General features: G+C 42.8%; 1 protein-coding gene across 16 annotated transcripts in view; it reads right to left on the bottom strand.

Moving 5' to 3' along the window:
* The window catches only part of tenm2a (teneurin transmembrane protein 2a), a 232,788-nt gene that overhangs the window by 33,985 nt on the left and 179,166 nt on the right, over window positions 1-19,637 (bottom strand). For 12 of the 16 annotated variants that reach the window (XM_020706716.3, XM_078953682.1, XM_020706715.3 and 9 more), the window contains 3 exons: window positions 14,467-14,705; window positions 3,040-3,162; window positions 654-880 (listed from right to left, as the gene is read on the bottom strand). In XM_020706716.3, the coding sequence (XP_020562375.1) occupies window positions 654-880; window positions 3,040-3,162; window positions 14,467-14,705 (589 nt within the window). The remainder of the gene's footprint in view (window positions 1-653; window positions 881-3,039; window positions 3,163-14,466; window positions 14,706-19,637) is intronic. The other 4 variants (XM_020706717.3, XM_078953679.1, XM_078953683.1 and 1 more) reach the window with 1 other exon arrangement.

Below are 19,637 nucleotides of genomic sequence, written 5' to 3'. Positions count from 1 at the left end.
TGCTGTTCTCCTTTGCCACCCTTCTAAAGTCTTCTGCCCCCTTCCTGCCCCCCATGTATAAAATGTTCTAGATCCACCACTGGCAAGTGATAAAGCATGATGGACAAAAGTTGTGCTTTTTTTCTTCAAAAAAATCCTAATAAAAGCATCACATCAATGCCCTGAACTTATGAGAGCAATTGTCTTTTGTGCAGAATACTTCTTGGAGCCTAAATAGACTATTACGAGCACTTCATGTAATATTTTTTTTTAAATTAGCTGTTAAATATTACTTTTTTTAAAGTTTTTTTTAAGTGGCACAGCAGCCAAAGTTGGGTCAGTATTTGAAACACTTACAGGGATGCAATTATCCTTCTCCACAAATCAAATCCATTTTTAATTGAGTAGTTTCTAATTAATAAGAGGCACTAAAAGTTACATTGCTGTGAAATTTAATTAAGTGCAAATCTTTGTCTAAATGAGTTTTTTTTTCAAACAGCTATTATAATGATTTACAAATTACTGTTCAAATGTCTTTAAAAAAAAGCCTGCTTAACAGAAATGTATTGTGCTGCTATTGATGAATAGAAAAACTGCTTGCTCGTTATGAAGCATTCATAATGTATAAAGCACTAATTCCATGGGTTGAGCTGCTAACACGTTAATGGTGTTACCTGTGCGTGTGAGGGGGGCAGGCCTTTGCGAATGTATACTCCAAACAGAGCGTCTTTTCCCAGGGAGATGTTGAACTTGAGGAACTGTGGCTGGCTGAGGTAGAGCAGGGCTCTCCAAAACACTCCTGGAGGAACTTCTTGGGTCACCCGTCTCCCCACCTCTATGCTGCCGGAGTCTATACTGCTGTTCCTGCCGGCCCATGAACCTGGAGCAAGGGGGAAAGCAACTGCAAGACCTGTGAATATGGCCGTTGGTTGGAAGCATCAGTAGTTAAAGATCCACTCCGATAAAATTGTTCTTTTTGGTGTTTTCAACATGGTCTTGTGGCCTTTTTCCTCATGATGGAAGACATATATTACAAATTAAGGATGTTTTGATTAAAGACCCACTCCGATCGACTTTGGAAGTATTTTAAAAATGTTCCAAAGGGTCTTTTAATTGTGATTTTTTTTTACCATTTCGTTTTCTATGCCATAGTTTCTGCAGAGAAGCAGTTCATTACAAAAAACTGTTTGAGTTTTGCAGAGCAGGTAGCTTGTGGCCCAGCCAGCATATTTTCTACCCACGAGTCTTTTTTAAACGGTATATTTTTATATCTGCTCCTGATTCACAACAATTTCAACATAGAAATAAAAAAATGCAATTTTGAGCTAGATATTATAAGAGTAAAAAACACGCCTTCACATATTTTTATAAATGTGACACAAAACAAATTAGCTTATAAAGCATTTTTCTTTTAATTTGCAATCATGTATTTATTTTGTTATGATTCTTTTTTCGCCTGTTTAACAAGGCTGGCAATCTCTTGCAAAGAAATATTTCATCAGCTAAGGTCACCTTGTGTTGTTATTTCACATCTTGTGTTAGTAATTCATATATTTCCTCACACACAGCTCTTCTGTTCACCAAGGTCAACTGTTTTTATCCCTGTCCCTAACCTTTGGTTTTACAGTTTCTTCATCTTTTCACAAGTTTATGTTTTTATTTCATTGTTGCTTTTTGTGTTAGAACTAAGTTTCCTTGAGTTTCAGTGTGTTAAGCTTTGAAAAATACTCGCAGCGTTCAAACTTTCCAGGAACGACAACAACAATCAAAATCTTCATTTGGCTGCAGTAAACCTTCGGACAAAATCAAGTCTTTATGGATTGAGCTAAAAAGGCTTTGGATGAGAGCAGAAAAACATATCTTTTCATCAAGCCCCTAAAAAAGTAACCATACATTGGTTTTAAACACAAAGTCATTCATTTATAATTAATGGCGTCTTTGTAAGCGTTAGCTTGTGAACATGACCACACTGTTTTGCAAAGAATGATGGAAACGTAAACCAGCAGCTTTAAATTGAAATCTACAGAAATGTCGCCTTTTGTTGCCTCATCTGTAGCAACGTAGAACTGCATGGAGGAGATTTCCGAGCAGACAGGCGTGCACGGGGAAACACACCGCCTCCTGCAATCAGGTCAGTCATCTAACAGAGAAGTGCCGGAACCCAGACAGGGAAAAGAAAAAAAAAAAAAACTGAGAGTGTGCATGTGTGCAAGTTGGAAATAAAAGTAACAGTGAGAGGAACAACAGCAGCATCTGGCCTAGACGGCTGGGGAACTGAACAGTCTTCTGATTAATGCGGAATACCGACGCAGAGCAGCAGCCCACACGCAGCTATAGTACACGCTGTGTGTCTGTGTGTGTGTGTGTTACAGAAACAGATTGAGCAAGTAAAAGAAGAACAGATAGAAAACCGCAAGGGGGCTTTTAAAGACATACATGTGTTTGTGCGCTACTGTGTGTGGGTAGTGCTACCTTGCTGCAGACTAAAAGGATAAACCTAGCTCGCAACAACCCAAGAGCAGAGTGGTTAAACAGCGCATATGGACATAAATATTTTAGTGGAGCGAGCAGGCTTGTGAGAAAGAAAATCAATTGGAATTTCTTTCAAACAACAGGTGCCACATTTGAAACCTAAAAATATAAAATAAGGTTATGGCGTTTGGTAGGCTTTCCTCTTTCCTAACTTTGGGTTCGTTTGAGCTTGGAAAAATGTCTTCTGACCCAAGCAATTGCTTGTTCCAGATAAGTACGGTTACTGAAATAAATAAAGATGTGCAAAGTATGTTTTTAGAAACTGAATGGGCTTTTGCATAGACTGCATTCTGATCAGAATGGTTCAAATTCACGTCAAAGCGTCCCATTCAGGATTCAAGGAGTTTGTTTTAACCCTTTGTGCACAAAAAATGATTTTTATATGGTTAAGACAAGTTAAAATCAGGCTTAAGTTCAATGCAAATGACTTGTTATGAATGTTTTGGCTTTCCATTCAAAGGAATACTCTCTTTTTTTAAGCTTTTACATTTTAATATGAATGTAAAGTGTGCGCTTCACTGTTCATACCTCTGCCTCCAGAGGGCAGTGTGGCCACATCACTGTTGACAGGCAGACCAGCTCCCAGTCCGTTGTTTAACATGGGGCCGTCTGAGGGCTTCAGCTGCCATGTCAGACCCAGCAGGTTGATGGCTGCACACAAAGAGAGAAGGAAAGAGAATGGATGCAGAGAAGAAAGAAGTGTGAGAGATGGCAGGGTGGTAGGAAAAGGGACATTTGCAAGATTTCCATGACTGATTGTCTGCGTGAAGCTCATTAAGGATCAAGGCGGCTCAGAATTTTTCCGATCTCTGCCTTCATACCTGTTTAAAGCGTCAGTCAGCCTCGCATAGCAACGTGAAAACCGAGGCAAGTTTCACAAAGCGTATAGTTTAAAACCCTACATTTCTAAAACATCTCGCTTTTTCAAGCTTCTCCTCCAACATCCAAGCTCTTACGCAACTGCATCTTCTGCTTTTATTCGGAAGCCTTTACACCATCTTATAGAGAGCAAGTGACAGATTGCTCTCTGAAGAGAAAAGCTCCATGTCTCTCCTCTCCGGTCTCGTCTTTCTTTTGTGCTGTGTTGTGTTATTGTGTGCTTGTGGTGTGAGGCTGTTTTGAGTGTGTTCACTCTTCACTTTGTCAGCTCTTTGCTCTTCCCATGTCTCTTCCTTCCATAGCCTGCCGACAAATATTTCCTCCCACCCAAAAAAAGAGGAAAAATCCAAGATTTTCTATTCAGTTACCTTGAAAACAAGTTCAGTAGTTTCTTTAGCTGAGCTAAAACATTTACTTTGATTTCTGATTCTTTAGTATTTGAAATTGGAAAAGTTAAAATGCAAATGAATACTTGGTATGATTCCAAATGCTCAGCTTGGATGGTATGGAATAGATGTTAAGGTTGTGTAAAATGCATTATGTAGGAATAGCTCCTCTTGCTTCCCGGCATTGGCTTTATCCCCACCAAACAAGACTTATAACACCTGAATGTGAAGCCTGGGAATCAATTTCTGTCCTGTCAAATTCTGTCTTCACTTGCCAAGGGTTTGCACACAGTGGGATGGGTAAAAAAGAAGCTTTATAAGACAGAGATGCAGCCTGAGGATTTGCTGTCCATTCTCACTCCTTCTCCTTTCTTTGTTTCTTCTTTTTTTTCATGTTTCATCTATTTCCACCTTTCTCCCCTCATCGTGCTTTCTGGTCAAAGAAAAGCGCTGACACCTTGGTTGCTATCTGGCCCGCACTGGATCCACTGGGTGAGGTGAGAAGGGGGTTTGTTGGTATAGAAAACAAGAGACACAGAGAAGGTGAGAGTTTTTCCTGTGCTCGTCTTTTCTCCTATAACCCCCTTTGCCCTCTTTTCTTTAATCACGCCGACCTTCATCCCTCTCCCTCTTTAATTCCCTCTTTTTTGTCCTCCTTTTCTTCTTATCTTTGCCTGTCCCTCCTTGCAGATAACGCAGACATGTTTGCACCCACGCACACTCACATACACAGGAGCCTTGCGAGATGTTATCTCAGCGAGCTGTCGATAAAAAGATTGCCCATTGAGTCAGCTGGAGACGGAAAGCAACTGTTAATCTATTGTGTCGCGGTGCTCAGACTAGGTCACCCCCAAGAACACAGCAGACAGCCTCATGGTTAGCTCCGTGAATTGTTTCTATGTCTCTTTGAGGTTCATCGAACATGTGCACGTAAAAGAAAACGAGTGCAAAATTGTTTTTTCTCATTTTTTGGAAAGCTGGCCAACAGATGGCACACTCGCTCCTTGGTGACGAAAGCACAAAGAGCTTTGTCAACAGGTTTCTTAACACCAGAAAGACAAAGAACAATTCAGATTATCATTCTTTTAACAGTCCGCTGTGCTTACAACATTCTTAGCAAAGCTGGGGTGTAATTTCAGCAAAAAAAAAAAAAAAAAAAAACTGATGGAAATTGATGTATTTAGCTTTGTGTTTCCATATCTTTAAGCTCCTTCTTTTCTGCTCATAATTGCCATAATTACTATTTTCAGGCTGAATCTGAAGGATTTATTGAGTGGCCTCCCAATAAAGCTGATCTGAATCTAAACTAAATGGCGGGGTCTTGTAGTTTCTGCCTCAATGTTTATCTGGAAAGCCATAAATGAAAGCAAGGAGCACATGGAGAGATTGTAAAGAGGAGCATCAGATTAAAAATAGATAGACCGGTACATGATTTTTTTTTCTCTTTTTTTTTTTTTTACGTAATCTCAATTCATAATTCAGAGAGGCAAAGAGCTTGCCTGTATCATCTGCAGAAAACAGCATCTGAAAGCGCAACACATACACAAACACATGATCCTGTGACAGAAAGAAACACAGAACGATGGATGATGAACACGAGGCCAACGGAGATGAAATGGAGGAGATGGTGGGAGACAGAGGGTGAGGGCAACGGTCAGGGGCTGGTGGAGAAATTGTGCAAGACATCAGCCGCCAACAAAGGAGGAGCGACGAACAGAGGGAATACGGGAAGACGAGAACTTAAGGAATATTAAAGAACATAGAAAACCCCCCGGGGTGCAAAAAAAAGAAGAAAAAAAAAAAAAAGAAAAACAGATGCAAATAAGTTATGAGATGTTGTTGCGGATATGAAAGATAGAGATAAATAAAGCCCCCACCCGTAGAAATTAAAAAAGTTTGCAAAATTGTGGCAAAAAAGATACAAGAGAGGATTCTTTATATTTGACTGGCAGGGTAAGAAATGATTGTTGTGAATCCCTTTTTGTCAGTGTGTGACTCACAACAAGGGCATGCTTTGAGCGGCTCTCGTGCAGCACAAACGTATTATGCAGTCCTTATTTCATAAGGATATTTCGCAGTGAGAAGGCAGATTTTTCTTTCAAAATGGACTAAAGCGATGGTCCTCTTAGGCTTCAGCAAAGTTTTTCATGTCTGTCATAATTATTCCTCAGCTTTTACATGACCATTCAGAGCCTCTAGGATTTCATTCCATTGAGCTAGTTCTTTGATGCCTTTTTCCACAGTCCAGCTTTTAATCCATTCTCCAATTTCGTCAAACACCATTCAGTTAATTCAGAAAGGAAAAAGGCAAAAAAACGCATGAGGAGGAACTGATGTTGTGCTTGAATAAAAAGAAAAACTTAGCAATTAATTCATTTTACTAATACTGAGTAAAAATATCCAAACAAACTATTTAAAAGTTGCAGTAAAAACTTGAACAACAACTAGAAGAGCACAATTGCAACAAAAAAGAGGTGTCTTAAGGTGGGTTCACGGCTTCTGCAACACAGCTTTAAACAACCACTGTCAATAAAAAATCTATGTAAATGCGCATTTTGGGTTCTGCCTTCAAATTTCTTGCGCTCAAGAGAAGCTACCCACATTTTTAAGACAGTTTTGGGCTCTAGATACAAAACATGCGTGGAAAGATAAACCAGGTCTAACTTTGATCTATCAGGGACTCGGATTTGTTAGTGACATATGGAGAGTGTTCCCTTCAATTCACGGAAGTGCCAACCATTTCAAAATTGATCATGGAGGATGACTTTATAGTTAGGGTTTGTGCCCAGCTGGAATTATATGACATCAAGGCTAAATTTGAATTGCTTCCCTACCCCTCTGGCTCCTCCCAATTGCTCCAATTGTAGGGGCATTTGAAGCTGCAGGGGTGTCCAAAGGGGATTTTTTTTTAAGGGCTCTTGGGAGTGATCCTTGTCATGCTGTTGTGCAGAGGAGAAACGCATTTCTTCCCGTGGATGTGGTCTGAAGCACAGAAGTTTACATGTAAATGTAAGTATTGAGATTTTGTTTTTGGATGACTTTATAAAGTTATAAAACCGATGTTGTTATGTATTAACCGAGCGCTGGCCGCTATATGCTAATGTGGATGACCGGCGACTTTTGACGACATCATCAAGCAGTAACGTCCAAATTTGAAGACACTATTATTTTTGTATCTCTCTGATTGGAGGGATAAATGTCGGGATGGAGAGAAGCCGTAGGGGTAATGAAGCGTTTCGGATTCGGCTCAAGTCTGATATATTTTAGAATAGATAGGTGAAAGGAAAAGCCTAGAGCAAGATTTGCGAGCTGTGCACCGCTTCAACATTTCGCACTTAGCCTCTTCCAACTGTAGGGGGCGGACATGCCCTACTAAATACTAGAGTCCGGTGTGAACACCATGGGCTAAACGCGTGTTCAAGAATGCACCTTTAATGCGTTCTTGAAAGCGCCTCACATACTCGATGTGAATGTAGCTTTAGATTTTAGCACACATCTCAAAGTTAAAAGGTGCAAACCAATTTCTATGTGAGGGGGAAACAGAACCAAAGATAAATAAAGGTGACTTTGTGGACTTGTGCACTGAATGTCCCTGGAGTGGAAGATATTGTATCATCATCATTCTGTTCTCTGGAATGTGTTCCAACTGTTCAAATTCTCCCTCCTGTCTCTCTTTCTCCTCCGCCTCTCCTTTTTTTTTCTGGCACAAATCAACCTCCATTCAGCAGCATTGAACCAATTGAACCAGCCGAGATACAGCTAATTGTACTTAAGACGGAAAACGGCCCTCTATGCATGTTTTTGCATGTAATCTCTCGCAATGCAGCTGAAATTACACAAAGAGCACCCTTGCGCACACGTAGACAACATACTCTTTTGCCTTCTCCCCTTGGCCAACCTAATAAATGCACATTAACCGTTCTAATTCACCAGTAAATTAACAACTCTGACCTCAATTAGGGCGGTAATTGTAGCTGAAACCAGCCCACTATTCTTGTCCTGGAATCTAATTGGTTTAGGAAGCTTTATTAAAATATTTTTTTTACCTACTGCTGTCCAACACCCCTCCTTATAATCCTCCTTTCCTGGCAGTTTGTGCCAAAAACAGGCTGCATCTGCAAAATGAAGTTACCAGAGACATTTGTCTTTCAGTGCCTGTCAGGTGTAGCAGCTAATACCACTACGCGAGGAAAGAACAGCTAGTTTTGTCAGTGTTCACCTCTTTTGGAATGGTAAATTTACCACAGGATATCTGTGAATCTAGAAAAAGACAAAAAGAAAAAAAAGAGGTAGCCATTTCTTTTAGCTTAGCAGCGAGGTTGTATCTTGCTGAGATCATTTAGAGCCTCAGACAAAGGGACGGGGGCGGCAGTTGGCTGCTGCCCTTGGGGGTCACATACGCGGAGAGAAATCATTTGCCTGCCTTTGCATGTGTGTGTGTCTACCCATGCATGTTGCAAATTGCACGGTATTAACAACAAGCGCTCACAATGCTGCAACCCCCTATGGGATCTCCTAACCCAGCTGATGCAACTGAACTGTAATTGACTGCAACACAAAAGGTGACTGCAAGACAGTCGCTGGCAGCTCCCCACCTGCAAAATGAGAGGCGGCAGCTCACGTGAAAGTTCAGCCAAAATGGCTTCCTTTCGGGCACTGAAGTGCTGGCATGGCCCTGCACAGATGTTGCCACATGCTTTTATTTTGGAAAGTATGTTCAAAGGCGTACCGCATGCGTGCGGCACAAAGCGAAATGAGAAGACCTCTGAGTGATGTCCTTCCGTCTGAATCCTCATTTCCTCTTTGGATATCTGTACCCTGACTTGCACCCCCCCCCCCTCACATCAACCCACTCTGCCTCACCTCATCCCCTGCCTTCCTCGGCCCTCTCCCTCTCATCGATCTGTATTAGAAACAGGATATGAGGAACTATGCTATCTTATCACAGATCAGAGTGGGAGAGAATGAGTGAGGACAAAAGACAGAGTGCGTTTTGGAAACCAGTAGATAGAGAAACTGAAAGAAAATTAAAGAGAGAAAAAGGAGAGGAGATGGTGGTTTCTTTCACTTCGCCTTCATCCATCTCCTGTGTTTCAAACAGGATTTACGAAGAATGTTGGGCATAATTGGAGTACGGATTGGTTCCAGATAAGACCTGAGTTAATGGATAAATGAATGGGGAAATGAATGAAATGAGTGGAGACATGCTAATGCAGACAAAAACTGAATACTATTCAGAGCCGTAAGACAGCAGGCTGCAAAAAAGTGGATTTGTGCAAAAACAAGAATCCTGTTTCCAGAACGCCAACGGATGAACCTTTGCACTAAAAACAACTTTGCACCCTGCTTCGTTTTACCAGACCAAAGCAAACGACCCATTTATCCCCTCATCATGCAGATGGTATGGCACCTTCTGCCTGGTCCCGGCCGTGCCCTGCCCTTTTCCTGGACTGGCACCGTGTGGTAAGATCCTAACCTTTATGAGTGCGACAGGCCCTGCTGCTGCGGACACACGCTCCATGTCTGATCCTGATGCCCAGGTTCCTGCTTCCACCATATGCCCAACCGTGCCTGCACCTCCAGGCACATCGTGCACACACAACAAATGCATAGGTACACAGACGCCCGTGCTGGCATGAGTGACGCATCCTGACCTCTCACTGTTCCACCTTGGATCAGCAGAAGGAAAGCCACATGCAATGTGAGAGGGGACAGTGGGGTCAAGGAGCTGGCTTTGGAGAGGAGCCACATAGTAGGAGCAGCAGATTCAACACAACTCGGCAGTTGGCACATTTACACAAATTTCTTTGACTAAAAAAATAAAAGAAAAAGTGATTAAAGAGTTTGACTTATTTATGAATCAAAAGAAAATGGTGCCTCAAAATGTATTTGATTACTTTTTTTTTACAAGCATCTCCTAAGACTGCGTTTGGTGCAGATCATGATTAATAGGTGAGGAAAAGTAGGGATTAAAGGTCGTCTTCTGAGTTTCTGTTTAATTAGTATTTTTCTTTGGTGCTTCATTTAATTGTATATCTATAAAATTTCCACCAATCAGAGACGGGAGCATCACTCAATTATCTTGTTAAATGAGTCACAAGTAGATCTGTGTGTATGTGTGAAATAAACATCTGACATGTAATGAGGTTCTTATTTGCATTTCTCCGCGATTTTAAACCTTGTCTCTGGGGACGGCAGATAAGGATGCAATGATTAAGAGGAAACAGAACAACAATTATTTGCATTTTGTGTGTTTTGTAGCATATCGGATACTCAGCAGCTGATTGTGTAAAGGCTGCATCTCTGACATGATTTAATTTCCCTGTTAACCAGGTGTGGATGTGATAACTTCGCGTCACAGATATGCGTTTGATTACCATCTACTCGCTGGGCTAAACTATACCACACAGCTGTGATCAGGAAAGCCATTACCAGGTTATTATGTAAGTAAACGGCGATGCGAATGCACCGAAGTGAGACACTTTTAGCCTGCAGGAGCGGGCAGTAAGCGATTGTGATCAGTCTGGACCAGCAAGACGGTGGTGATGGATGGAAAGTGGTCGTCTTGGAGGCATGAAGGTCACACTCGATGACAGCGTGTCGGTGTGTGTGCTCTGCGGCTGCCTTTAATCAACAGACAGAAGAGCCGAGAGTAAGAATACATGCCTGTGTGTGTGTGCGTGCGCTCTCATTCATCAGTGGTGACAGCGCCATGTGAGGTATGCCACTGTGCTCAACAAATTCACCACGCATGCACACATTTATGTGAAACACTCCTGTAAAGGTGACACGAGCACCCACAAGCACACTCTACTTGTGGCAGTCAAGGGCACAACTGCGTGTCCTCGTTTGTGTGTTTGTGTAGGCATCTGAAAACAGTCCACCTGGATCCGGCTAACTTGACACGTCCTCGATCTTTCATCTATCACCCCCTTCCTCACCTCTCATTTGCAACTTCAACGCGTCTTGTTCTTTTTTCCCTCCTTCTTTGTGTGGATGCTCCATCCTGCTGGGCACTTTTTTTCTCCTCTCTAACTTCTTTTGTCATCATCCTCTCTTCTTGTCCTCTGCAGTCTCCCTCTGTCCTCTTGTGCTGCTGTCACACTCCCTCTGTTCTCTGCTCGCTGTGATCAATTAGGAGACATTAGTCCCACGGTTATTTCGAGTGACACCAGCCTTCGGAGGCTACGCTCCCCTTCTTCTCAGTTCCTCCTATCTACACCTGGCTCTCATGTCACTTCTGTTACTCTTCCTTATCATCTCCTTTTCTCAGCAACAGACCTCTACCCAGAAACAATCTTGCGCCCTCACACCTCACGGTGCTGACAGTGATAGATGTCCTGTCCTCTGTCTCTCCAGTGATCTGTCCTCTTTTTCCCAAATCCCCTCACAGTCCCCGCTGCCCTCTTTGGACCAACCACATTACATACCTTTCTATTTTCTTCCTCCCTCTATCTTGCCCCCTCCAGGTTGCCATTCACAATGATGGACCTGTCTTCTCTCCTATATGCCATCCCACTCACCTGTATCCTAGCAACCGCCTCTTCTTTGGCTGGGGTGCTCCGCGCGGAGCAACCAAACAAGACGCCGGGGGAATGAAGAACAAGAATGCTCGTTTATCCTCCACCCGACACCCGTTCGCTCATTCCTTCATATGTAAAGAGGAGGCCATACCCCACCGGAGGAAAACTCTGTTAACTCAAAGCACAACTGTCTGTCCGCGCAAACTCTTTTACACAAAAGCAAGACCTGAAAATGCACAAACTCATAGCTGCAAACCCTAAAACTCTTTTTTATTGTCTGCATCAGTCTGCATGTTTATCTTATCCCGTGACTCCATTCTAGCAGTGGGATAGAGCTTGAAAGAGATATTGTCAGCCGGGTTCTTGAAGCATGCCTTTGTAAAAGGCTCTCGGTGTGTACACAAACATCTCTGGTAGATTGTCAGGCAATTTTAAAAGCCTTATTCACAATCCTGAGAAGCAGGACAGAATAAAAAAAAAAGTCGCCTAGAAATCCTGAAAAACTCACACACACAGTCTAGCAGAAAAAAGTGCTGCTCAGGCACATGTGTCCTGGTGTAATTTATGAGTGGGCTCTTGGGCAGACGCCTCAGAGGGGTCCTCTTCACGCTGCATGGCTCTGGATGCTCTGAAGAATCCCCCTGGTGACTGCCGGGCCTACACATTCATGTGCAAAGCGCACAAACAAGGTACAACAAAAATCCCCCTTATGAGTGGTGAACTCGCCGCACGATTAACGCTACAAAAAGCAAAGTAAACACAAGGGTTTCAGGCTTGGCAGCACTGCTACCGCTATGTTCAGCGCTGACAAAACACCCGGGCAAAATGTTGCTGTGCCACAGCCGAAACCAGTTAACAAAAGTAAAAGCAAACATAAATAACAGTAAAGTGTCATTTCAGCCTCATTTAGCTCACAGAGCTATTGCCAGCTGGACACTATTAGCTTTGGTGGCATTTGCCAGTTAAAGACCCACTCTGATGAAAATCGTGTTTTTGGTGTTTTTAACATGTCTTGGTGTTTTTCTGATGATCAAAGACATATATTAGGATAATTAAGCGTAAAATTTTAATTTCTGTGTATTTCCTCATTTAAATTGTTGTGAATCAGGAGCAGACAAAAATGCTGTTTGAAAAAGAGTGTATTTATGATGTGGAAAATACACTAGGTGGGCCACAATCTCCCTGGTACTGATGCATCCACTTGTAGACAACTAGATCCATCTTTGTTTTCCTCATCCGAGCTGGCATCTGGACCAAAACTGTCCGGATGGATATAGCTCCAAAATTGCTTGCAATTTTTATTGCAACAATAATGTAAGCTTGGGGGTATAAGAAGCTAAAAAGTGGGAGAGTTTGTAAACCAGGGGTGTTAGAATCCAGGGCTTGAGGGCCGGTGTCCAACATGTTTTCCAACCAACCTGTCATTGAAGCTCCTTATTGGCTAAATACACCTTATCTAGGTAATCAGAAGCAGATAAGTATATTTCTGGAAAACCAGCAGGCCTGGACTGTAAACAGAGTCCTCTCAGCAACTAGGAGGGGATGGGGGGGTAGGTTTACTCTGCGCCAACGGTCCCGCCCACCACTCTGAGGTAAATTTCTAATAAAGTACTGCTTCTTTGCAGAAACTATGCCCTAGAAAACGACAGAGTTTTTCTTAATTTTGGCTAAAAATGGCAAAACTGTAATTAAAAGAACACTGGGAACACGTTTAAAAGAAATCAAAAAATTATCAAGTGGGCCTTTAGTACAAATTAAGCTGCATAGAAAGTGTAGCCTAAGGCAGGTTTCAGAGTTGGAATGTGAGTTTATACCAATTTTTCTGTGCAACAATAAAATAATCTTTAGTTTATTTTGCAAGCTAATGCCATCAGTTATGCTGACAAACAGGCAGTATTGTTAATGATTTGTTTTTGCAGTGCACACAGATGGTTCACCAGTATTGATGTAGTGGCAAAAAAAAATAATAAAAAATTAAAGGCAACAATTTATCTTTGAATTGAATACATTTTTGCGTTATCAGATTTTCGATGGGAAAATGATCGGTCCAGATGAAAACAAACACTTGTGTCATTAGCAGGCTTGTGCTGCTAATAAGATAAAAGATGATACCTTTTACTCGTTTCTGTGCTTCGATACATCCACTGGCCTCAATTATCTATGAGGGAGGTGTGTTTTTTTCCCCCCCCTGTGTGCCGTGGAAGCCTTCCTTGCTCCCATATGTGGCTGACCAGTGCAGTGTGACCGAGCAAAGCTCAGGAGGGGACGGATCTGTCTGTGCGCCCTAGGCAAGGGGCCTTGATCTGCTCTGGAGGACACGCACCACTCTCAAGGGCATTGTGTGTGTGTGTGTGTGTGTGGAGGGGGTGGGGTGGTTGCAAAACACACAAGAGTCCACACAAATGTAAGAGCACGTTCACAATTTGGACAAATGTCATATGGGTGCACACATTAAAACTTACAATTATGGGTGGCAGACTGTAAGGTGTAAAAGAATATAGATTTGTTTATAAATAATTAAAATTGATATTAATTATGTATGGGGAATCAGTGAGGGTTTTTTTCCCGCTGATGTTGCTGTTTTCTGTGATCCACCCATCTGTTGACTTTGGTCTCCGAGGTAAGAGGCCAATTGGGGGCTCAGTGGCACATCTGCCTCTTTTGACACCCCACTTACATATGCTCAGAGACCCACATCCTACACTCACACATGCAGGACATGTCCACGTTCTCTTGACCACTGAATGAGGTCAAGAAGGAAAGGACCCTCACCCACGCTCTCTGAGCCCTTTTTTCTCTAACTTCACGCTGTTCACTAGTTGACAGGCATAAAAATCTCTTCCAGAGGATTCTGTGAGGGCTCTCCTCTGAGAACCTGTCATTGCTGGTGTCGGATCAGAAAAACCCCCCACTTTCCTGCCGCTTCTGTACCTTGACAGATACCTGTTCAGAGAAACACCCCTAGTGGGCTGAGATATATGCATCACCCTCTATGTTTACCTGTGCTGAGCTGATGTCAAGGCACCTGCTGAGGCTGACTGAGCTGACATGACACTTTGTGACTCTGCCTTAAATTTGAAGTCAACTTAAAGTCACACTCAACTTGAAGCTGTTGTTGTGGGAGGACTGAAAATGGCGAAGTTCAGTGGTTAGTGGAGCTAACTTACCAATGAAGTACGACAGGAGCACGGCCAGCAGGGCAGCGGCTGCAATGGCCGTCACCGCTGCACATTTCCAGCTGCAGTATTTGGACGGCTTCTTTAGTTTGAAGGCTGAGCGGGAGAAGGTGTTTCTGGGCAACAGGCGAGGGGGCGGGGAATACACCGTTCCTGATGTCAAGGGGTAACCAGGGGAGGAGCTACTGAAGAGAGGCGTGGTCCCTGATGAGGTCTTGAATAAGAAGTGCCTGAGCAGAGAAAACGAAAAATTAACTGGTTGTTCAGCGAGTAAAAAGGTGGTAAACACTTAAACGGTGAAAACGCTGTAGGAGGTTAAATGATCTTTCACCTAATTAAAGCCCAGACGGCAGGGCCACATATGCTGAAGCTTTAGTCCAATTTTTCTGTCAGGTGAAGCTCCCTGCCATATGGGTGCGAACACTCTGGAAATGACTGTGCCTCCAATTCTACCTCGTTCCAGTTCAGAGTCTCTCTGTAGCTGCCACCTGCTGTACGCCCCTTTTATTCTTCTGTCCCCTTGCTTTGCCTCGGCTCACCCCACTTACAATGTGCCTCGCCCCTGCCTGCCATGTCTGGAAAAGATCGGCGTTGCACCCCTCCTTTCCGGTCCCCATTGTCCAGGCTTTTGTCAGAGCTCAGAGAACACATTACAGGATTTGAACCACCATATCTGTGCGGATACTACCTATTACTCTCCGTCATCAGTGCACCTGCTCCCCCACCATCCGTCTTTCACTTTCATCCCTGTTTTTCTCTTCCTTTCTGTTCTCCTATTCTCAAACATCACCGTAGTCACATCTTCCCACAAAAACATCCCTCTCTCTCCTTCAGAGTTTCTTTTTCATCTAACCTTGAGGGAATGAAGTGAGAGAGAGAAAAAAAAAACACCTGAAGAATCTTTTCAAAGATACAGTAAAGAGAGAAAAAAAAAAGTTTGTGAAACCACTGAGATGTCTTTTGCGACACCCCTCAGCACACATGGGGAGCGAAGATGTGCCCCCGCATCCTCAGGTGGTATGGCAGAACAAAGCCCACTGGTGAATGTGACATATCAGAGGAGGAAAGGTCACTCGACTGCCTCGGAGATAAAGTAAAGAGAAGCTTTGTCTACCATTTCGGTGAGTGGAAATGAGAATATTCTTTGAAGTGGAAAGTACTTTCTTTTACTTCTTATTTCTTCAAAAAAACTTTGCATCAGGCAAGCTGTAATTAAATGTTTCTTTTCACTGCTGTGGAAACAGCACTGCTTTTTGTTGCTTTTTCCACTGCTTTTTGTTGAAGAGATTTACTTCTGCCTCTTTAATTTATGACTAACAGGAAGCTATGAGCAGCATCATCCTGAAAGTTAGCGAGTTAGATGTTATTGATGTTTTAAGAGCTTTTTTCAATAATAAATTTAACTGTACACTTGTGTTTGATTTTCATTGTCATTGTTTTACCTTTTTTTTTCTTTTCAGTAATTGCAATTGGGAAATAATAAATAAAAAGAGACAAATCACAAATATAAATCTCCAAACACAATCAAAATCATTTAAGAGTGAAGTATAAATCTTTTTTTTAGTTTGAAACAAATGTTTTATAAATTACATAAATCAGGAGCAACAATTAAGATGTGGGTGATACGACAGACCCTGCAACAGACTGGCGATGTGTTCTGTATGTACTAGAGCCCTGCGCGGGACTATTTTCTTCATCCCGCTCCCGCCCGCGCCCGCTGAATTTTTGACCAATCCCGCCCGCTCCCGCAACGTATGCGTTACACTCCCGCCCGCTCCCGCAATATGTATGTCCACTCCCGCCCGCACCCGCAATATGTATGTCCACTCCCGCCCGCACCCGCAAAACTCATAGAATTTAGTCCCGCACAGTAATAGAGATGCATTGATTTTGTATCGTCTCCCGTCCCGCAGGAAAAAAACAAGTATTTGTATTGATATTATTACTAAAGAGATTCATGTCCCTCCTCCAGCCTCATCTTTTCATGCATTCCTCTTTTGTGTAATTTGCAACTTAATTATTAAATATATTTTCACAAATCCTGTTCTGTTAAAAGTGTGCGTGTGTGCGCGCGCAGACAGACGGCCTGAAGCGCGCTCTTAGTAAGAGGCGGGGCGGGGCGTTGCACACCCCCAACAACAGGTTAGATGACAGAGGCCATTAGGCGTCTCTACCTGGTGCCTTCACGGAGCTTCAGTACATAAGAATCCAACAGCCACACAGCCTAACGTAGTCCGCTAATATATATTCATGAGATATTCATGCCAGCACTGATCCCGCGGGGTTTTTTTTTGCCGCCCGCAGCACAATTCAAACCTCCCAATCCCGCGAGATTTGGGTTGGGTCCCGCGGGACCCGGCGGGACCCGATCCCAATGCAGCCCTCTAGTATGTACCCCACCTTTGCCTGACAGTAGCTATGTTGGTTCCAGCCACCCTGTGAGCCCAAAAGGCATACAGTGGGTTAAGAAAATGGATGGATGGGTTAATGGATGGAAACAAATTTTTCAGTTTTGCTGAAATCAGGATCAACAATATAAATTAAGATGTGGGTAACATGACAGACCCTACAATAGACTGGTAATGTGTTCAGGGTGTACCCCATCTTCGCCCAGCAGTAGCTGGGTTGGCTCGAATAACCCTGTGACCCTAAAAGGGTTTCTGAGAATGGATGGATGGATGGATAGATGGATGGAAACATGATAGAGATTGACAGCTAAGGTAAGTCAATTATCGGTTCATTGAATAACCACAGTTAACCCCTAATGGAAATGCTCTAAACTTTCTTTGGAGGATTTTTTGTTCATCTTAGAGTTCTGCAAATAAACCAAGTCACTCAAGATAAAAGCATTGACAAATTAACAAAATTAGGGACAAATTTGCATTCTGTTATTTTTTGTCAAATTGAGTTGTGACTCTTTTCCGCCTACAGACCAGTACATGTGACTCATATGTGCACAGATGTAGCCAGAGCTGCCGTTTTAATTCGAATCTTACTTCCACTTGTGTTTTGATTAGTTAGAGGACTGAATGGATGAGGCTGAACTGTTTAATCACTGCAGTTTATACCGGCCGTGTTTTTATTTCTGCTTGTCGATTTAAAAATAGTAGGTCAAAACAGGTAATGAACTCCAAGTGAGAGCATGGGTCCACTCTATCAATTATTTAGCTTGCCTGTGCATGCCGTCCTCTCTGTTTCTCTTGATTTTATGACACTGATTGTTGGATTGCCATCGTGCCGGGTTGTTTTCTCATCACCTTTTCTCTTCGCTGCCTTTACCTGTCAGGCATGCTGCATGACTCCAAAGAAAATAGATGAATTGGAGGAAATTATACACCTGATAAAAGCAGAAAGAGGACAAGGAGCTGGCATGCATGGCAATATATATATAAAGAAAACAGACTCTTAGTGTGACTGTTATCAATTTCATTATGCATGCATGAATCCATATGCTGCCAAATGCAAGAATGCACTTATGTGTGAAAGCACGAAACACACACACTTTCCAAGGTCAAGCAGCAGGCGTCTGCTTGAACTCATTTTCACAGCCGCTAAAGTGCTATGTGATGGCAAGGTCAGTGCTAATTAATTAGAACCCTCCTAATGTGCAAAAGTGAGCTGGTAAATCGTTGCATTATATATGACACAATGCACATCATGTGATCTGCTGGTATGTATTTGAACTTGCTCCCTGAAAAGAGTTTAGTCCCGGGCTTTATTGTTTGTGTGTAGAAGCTCCACTATGAGCTTGTGTGCGATGGGATTATGTCTATGGGCCGTACTAATTACAAGTAGGAATGGAAAGTGTCTAATGTGCTCTGGGGAGGTAATTGACATTGATTTATGTTGTAGATGGCTATGGAGGGGTTCTATCATAGCAGGCAGCCAGCAATCACAACTCTGTATCATTAGGCTGCTACGTCTGTGTATGTGCTCACCAGTATTTGTGCATTTGTGTGTGAACATTGTGTGATTTTTGACAGTGGTCCAGCATGGAAATGTCACACATAATTAGAAAGAGCTGACAGCGATACCTCCCCCCCCCTTTTCTCTTCCCCTTCCCAGCTACCTTGCTGCCTTGCATCAACTAATACACATCCAACACACAAATTCAGTATGAGCAGCACATACTCACACACTGACACACGCATTCACTTAGACATAAGCGCCTGCCCACGCACAAACAGTTGAAATTTATGTGGGTTTTCTTTCATGAGCTGGCCCTGTATGTGCAACCAAATGTTTAATTTGCATCCCTGCTGAACAAAAAGTGACATAAAGAAAGGATGGAAGGCTATAGACAAGACGGGCAGGGAGAGGAAGAGAGGACGTGTTTTCTCTCCATTCCAACACTGTTCCCCACTGAGAGAAAAGAGGACCTGGACAATTAACCACAGAACAGAGAGCATGCTGGGTAATTAGCAGGAAGTCAAAGCTCGTATTCCCCTTGAGCGAACAAACACACGCTTTTGCATAGCCGTACTGGCACACATGGGCCTGCTTGCTCTTCCCCATTTCTCACCCCTCACCAACGTGGTTGCTTAGGACGGCAGTCTGACAATCACCATCAGATACGGAGAACAATTAACAAGGGTCGAGTCGTTATGGGGTGACTGCAAAACAATCAGATCTGAGAATGAAGCAGAGAGCTCTTAGGGAGAGGAGGATGCTCAAGGACGGTGTAGTGAGAATTGTTACCCGCTACAATTGAGGGAAAAATAATTGTCAGTGGGATACAGTACGAGTAGCGTTAATTTGCTGAACAGACTTTGTTAGTACAGTTTGGGGGACTGAAACAAACAGTAAATCGTCATAATGTTTCCTCTGGCTTACATTTTTGTGGATTGAGAAACCAATTGATCCGAGTTTGGTCTGGCCAAAAAACATTTGCTTTAATGAGCTGGTTTGCTGGATAGCACTATAATTTTCCAACAAGAAGGGTCTGGTTTGAATCTGGACAGGGTTTTTTTCTGTGTTAAATTTGCTTGATTTTTCTCCAGACACTCCTGCTTCCCTTCACAGTCCAAAATAATGCTTTCTAGGTTGATTGATTACTTAAATATCCCTTAGGAATGAGTGGAAGTGTTTCTGTGGTTTGACTGGCAATTTGTACAGATTTGCCCTCTGGTCGGTTAGGTAGACTCCAGAAACCCTTGTGACCC

Source organism: Oryzias latipes, chromosome 10 (assembly GCF_053564925.1).
Source record: "Oryzias latipes strain Hd-rR chromosome 10, Olatipes_Hd-rR_3.1".
Lineage (NCBI taxonomy): Eukaryota > Metazoa > Chordata > Actinopteri > Beloniformes > Adrianichthyidae > Oryzias > Oryzias latipes.
The sequence above is the reverse complement of the archived record's forward strand: the minus strand, read 5'-3'. Positions and strand labels throughout refer to the sequence as shown.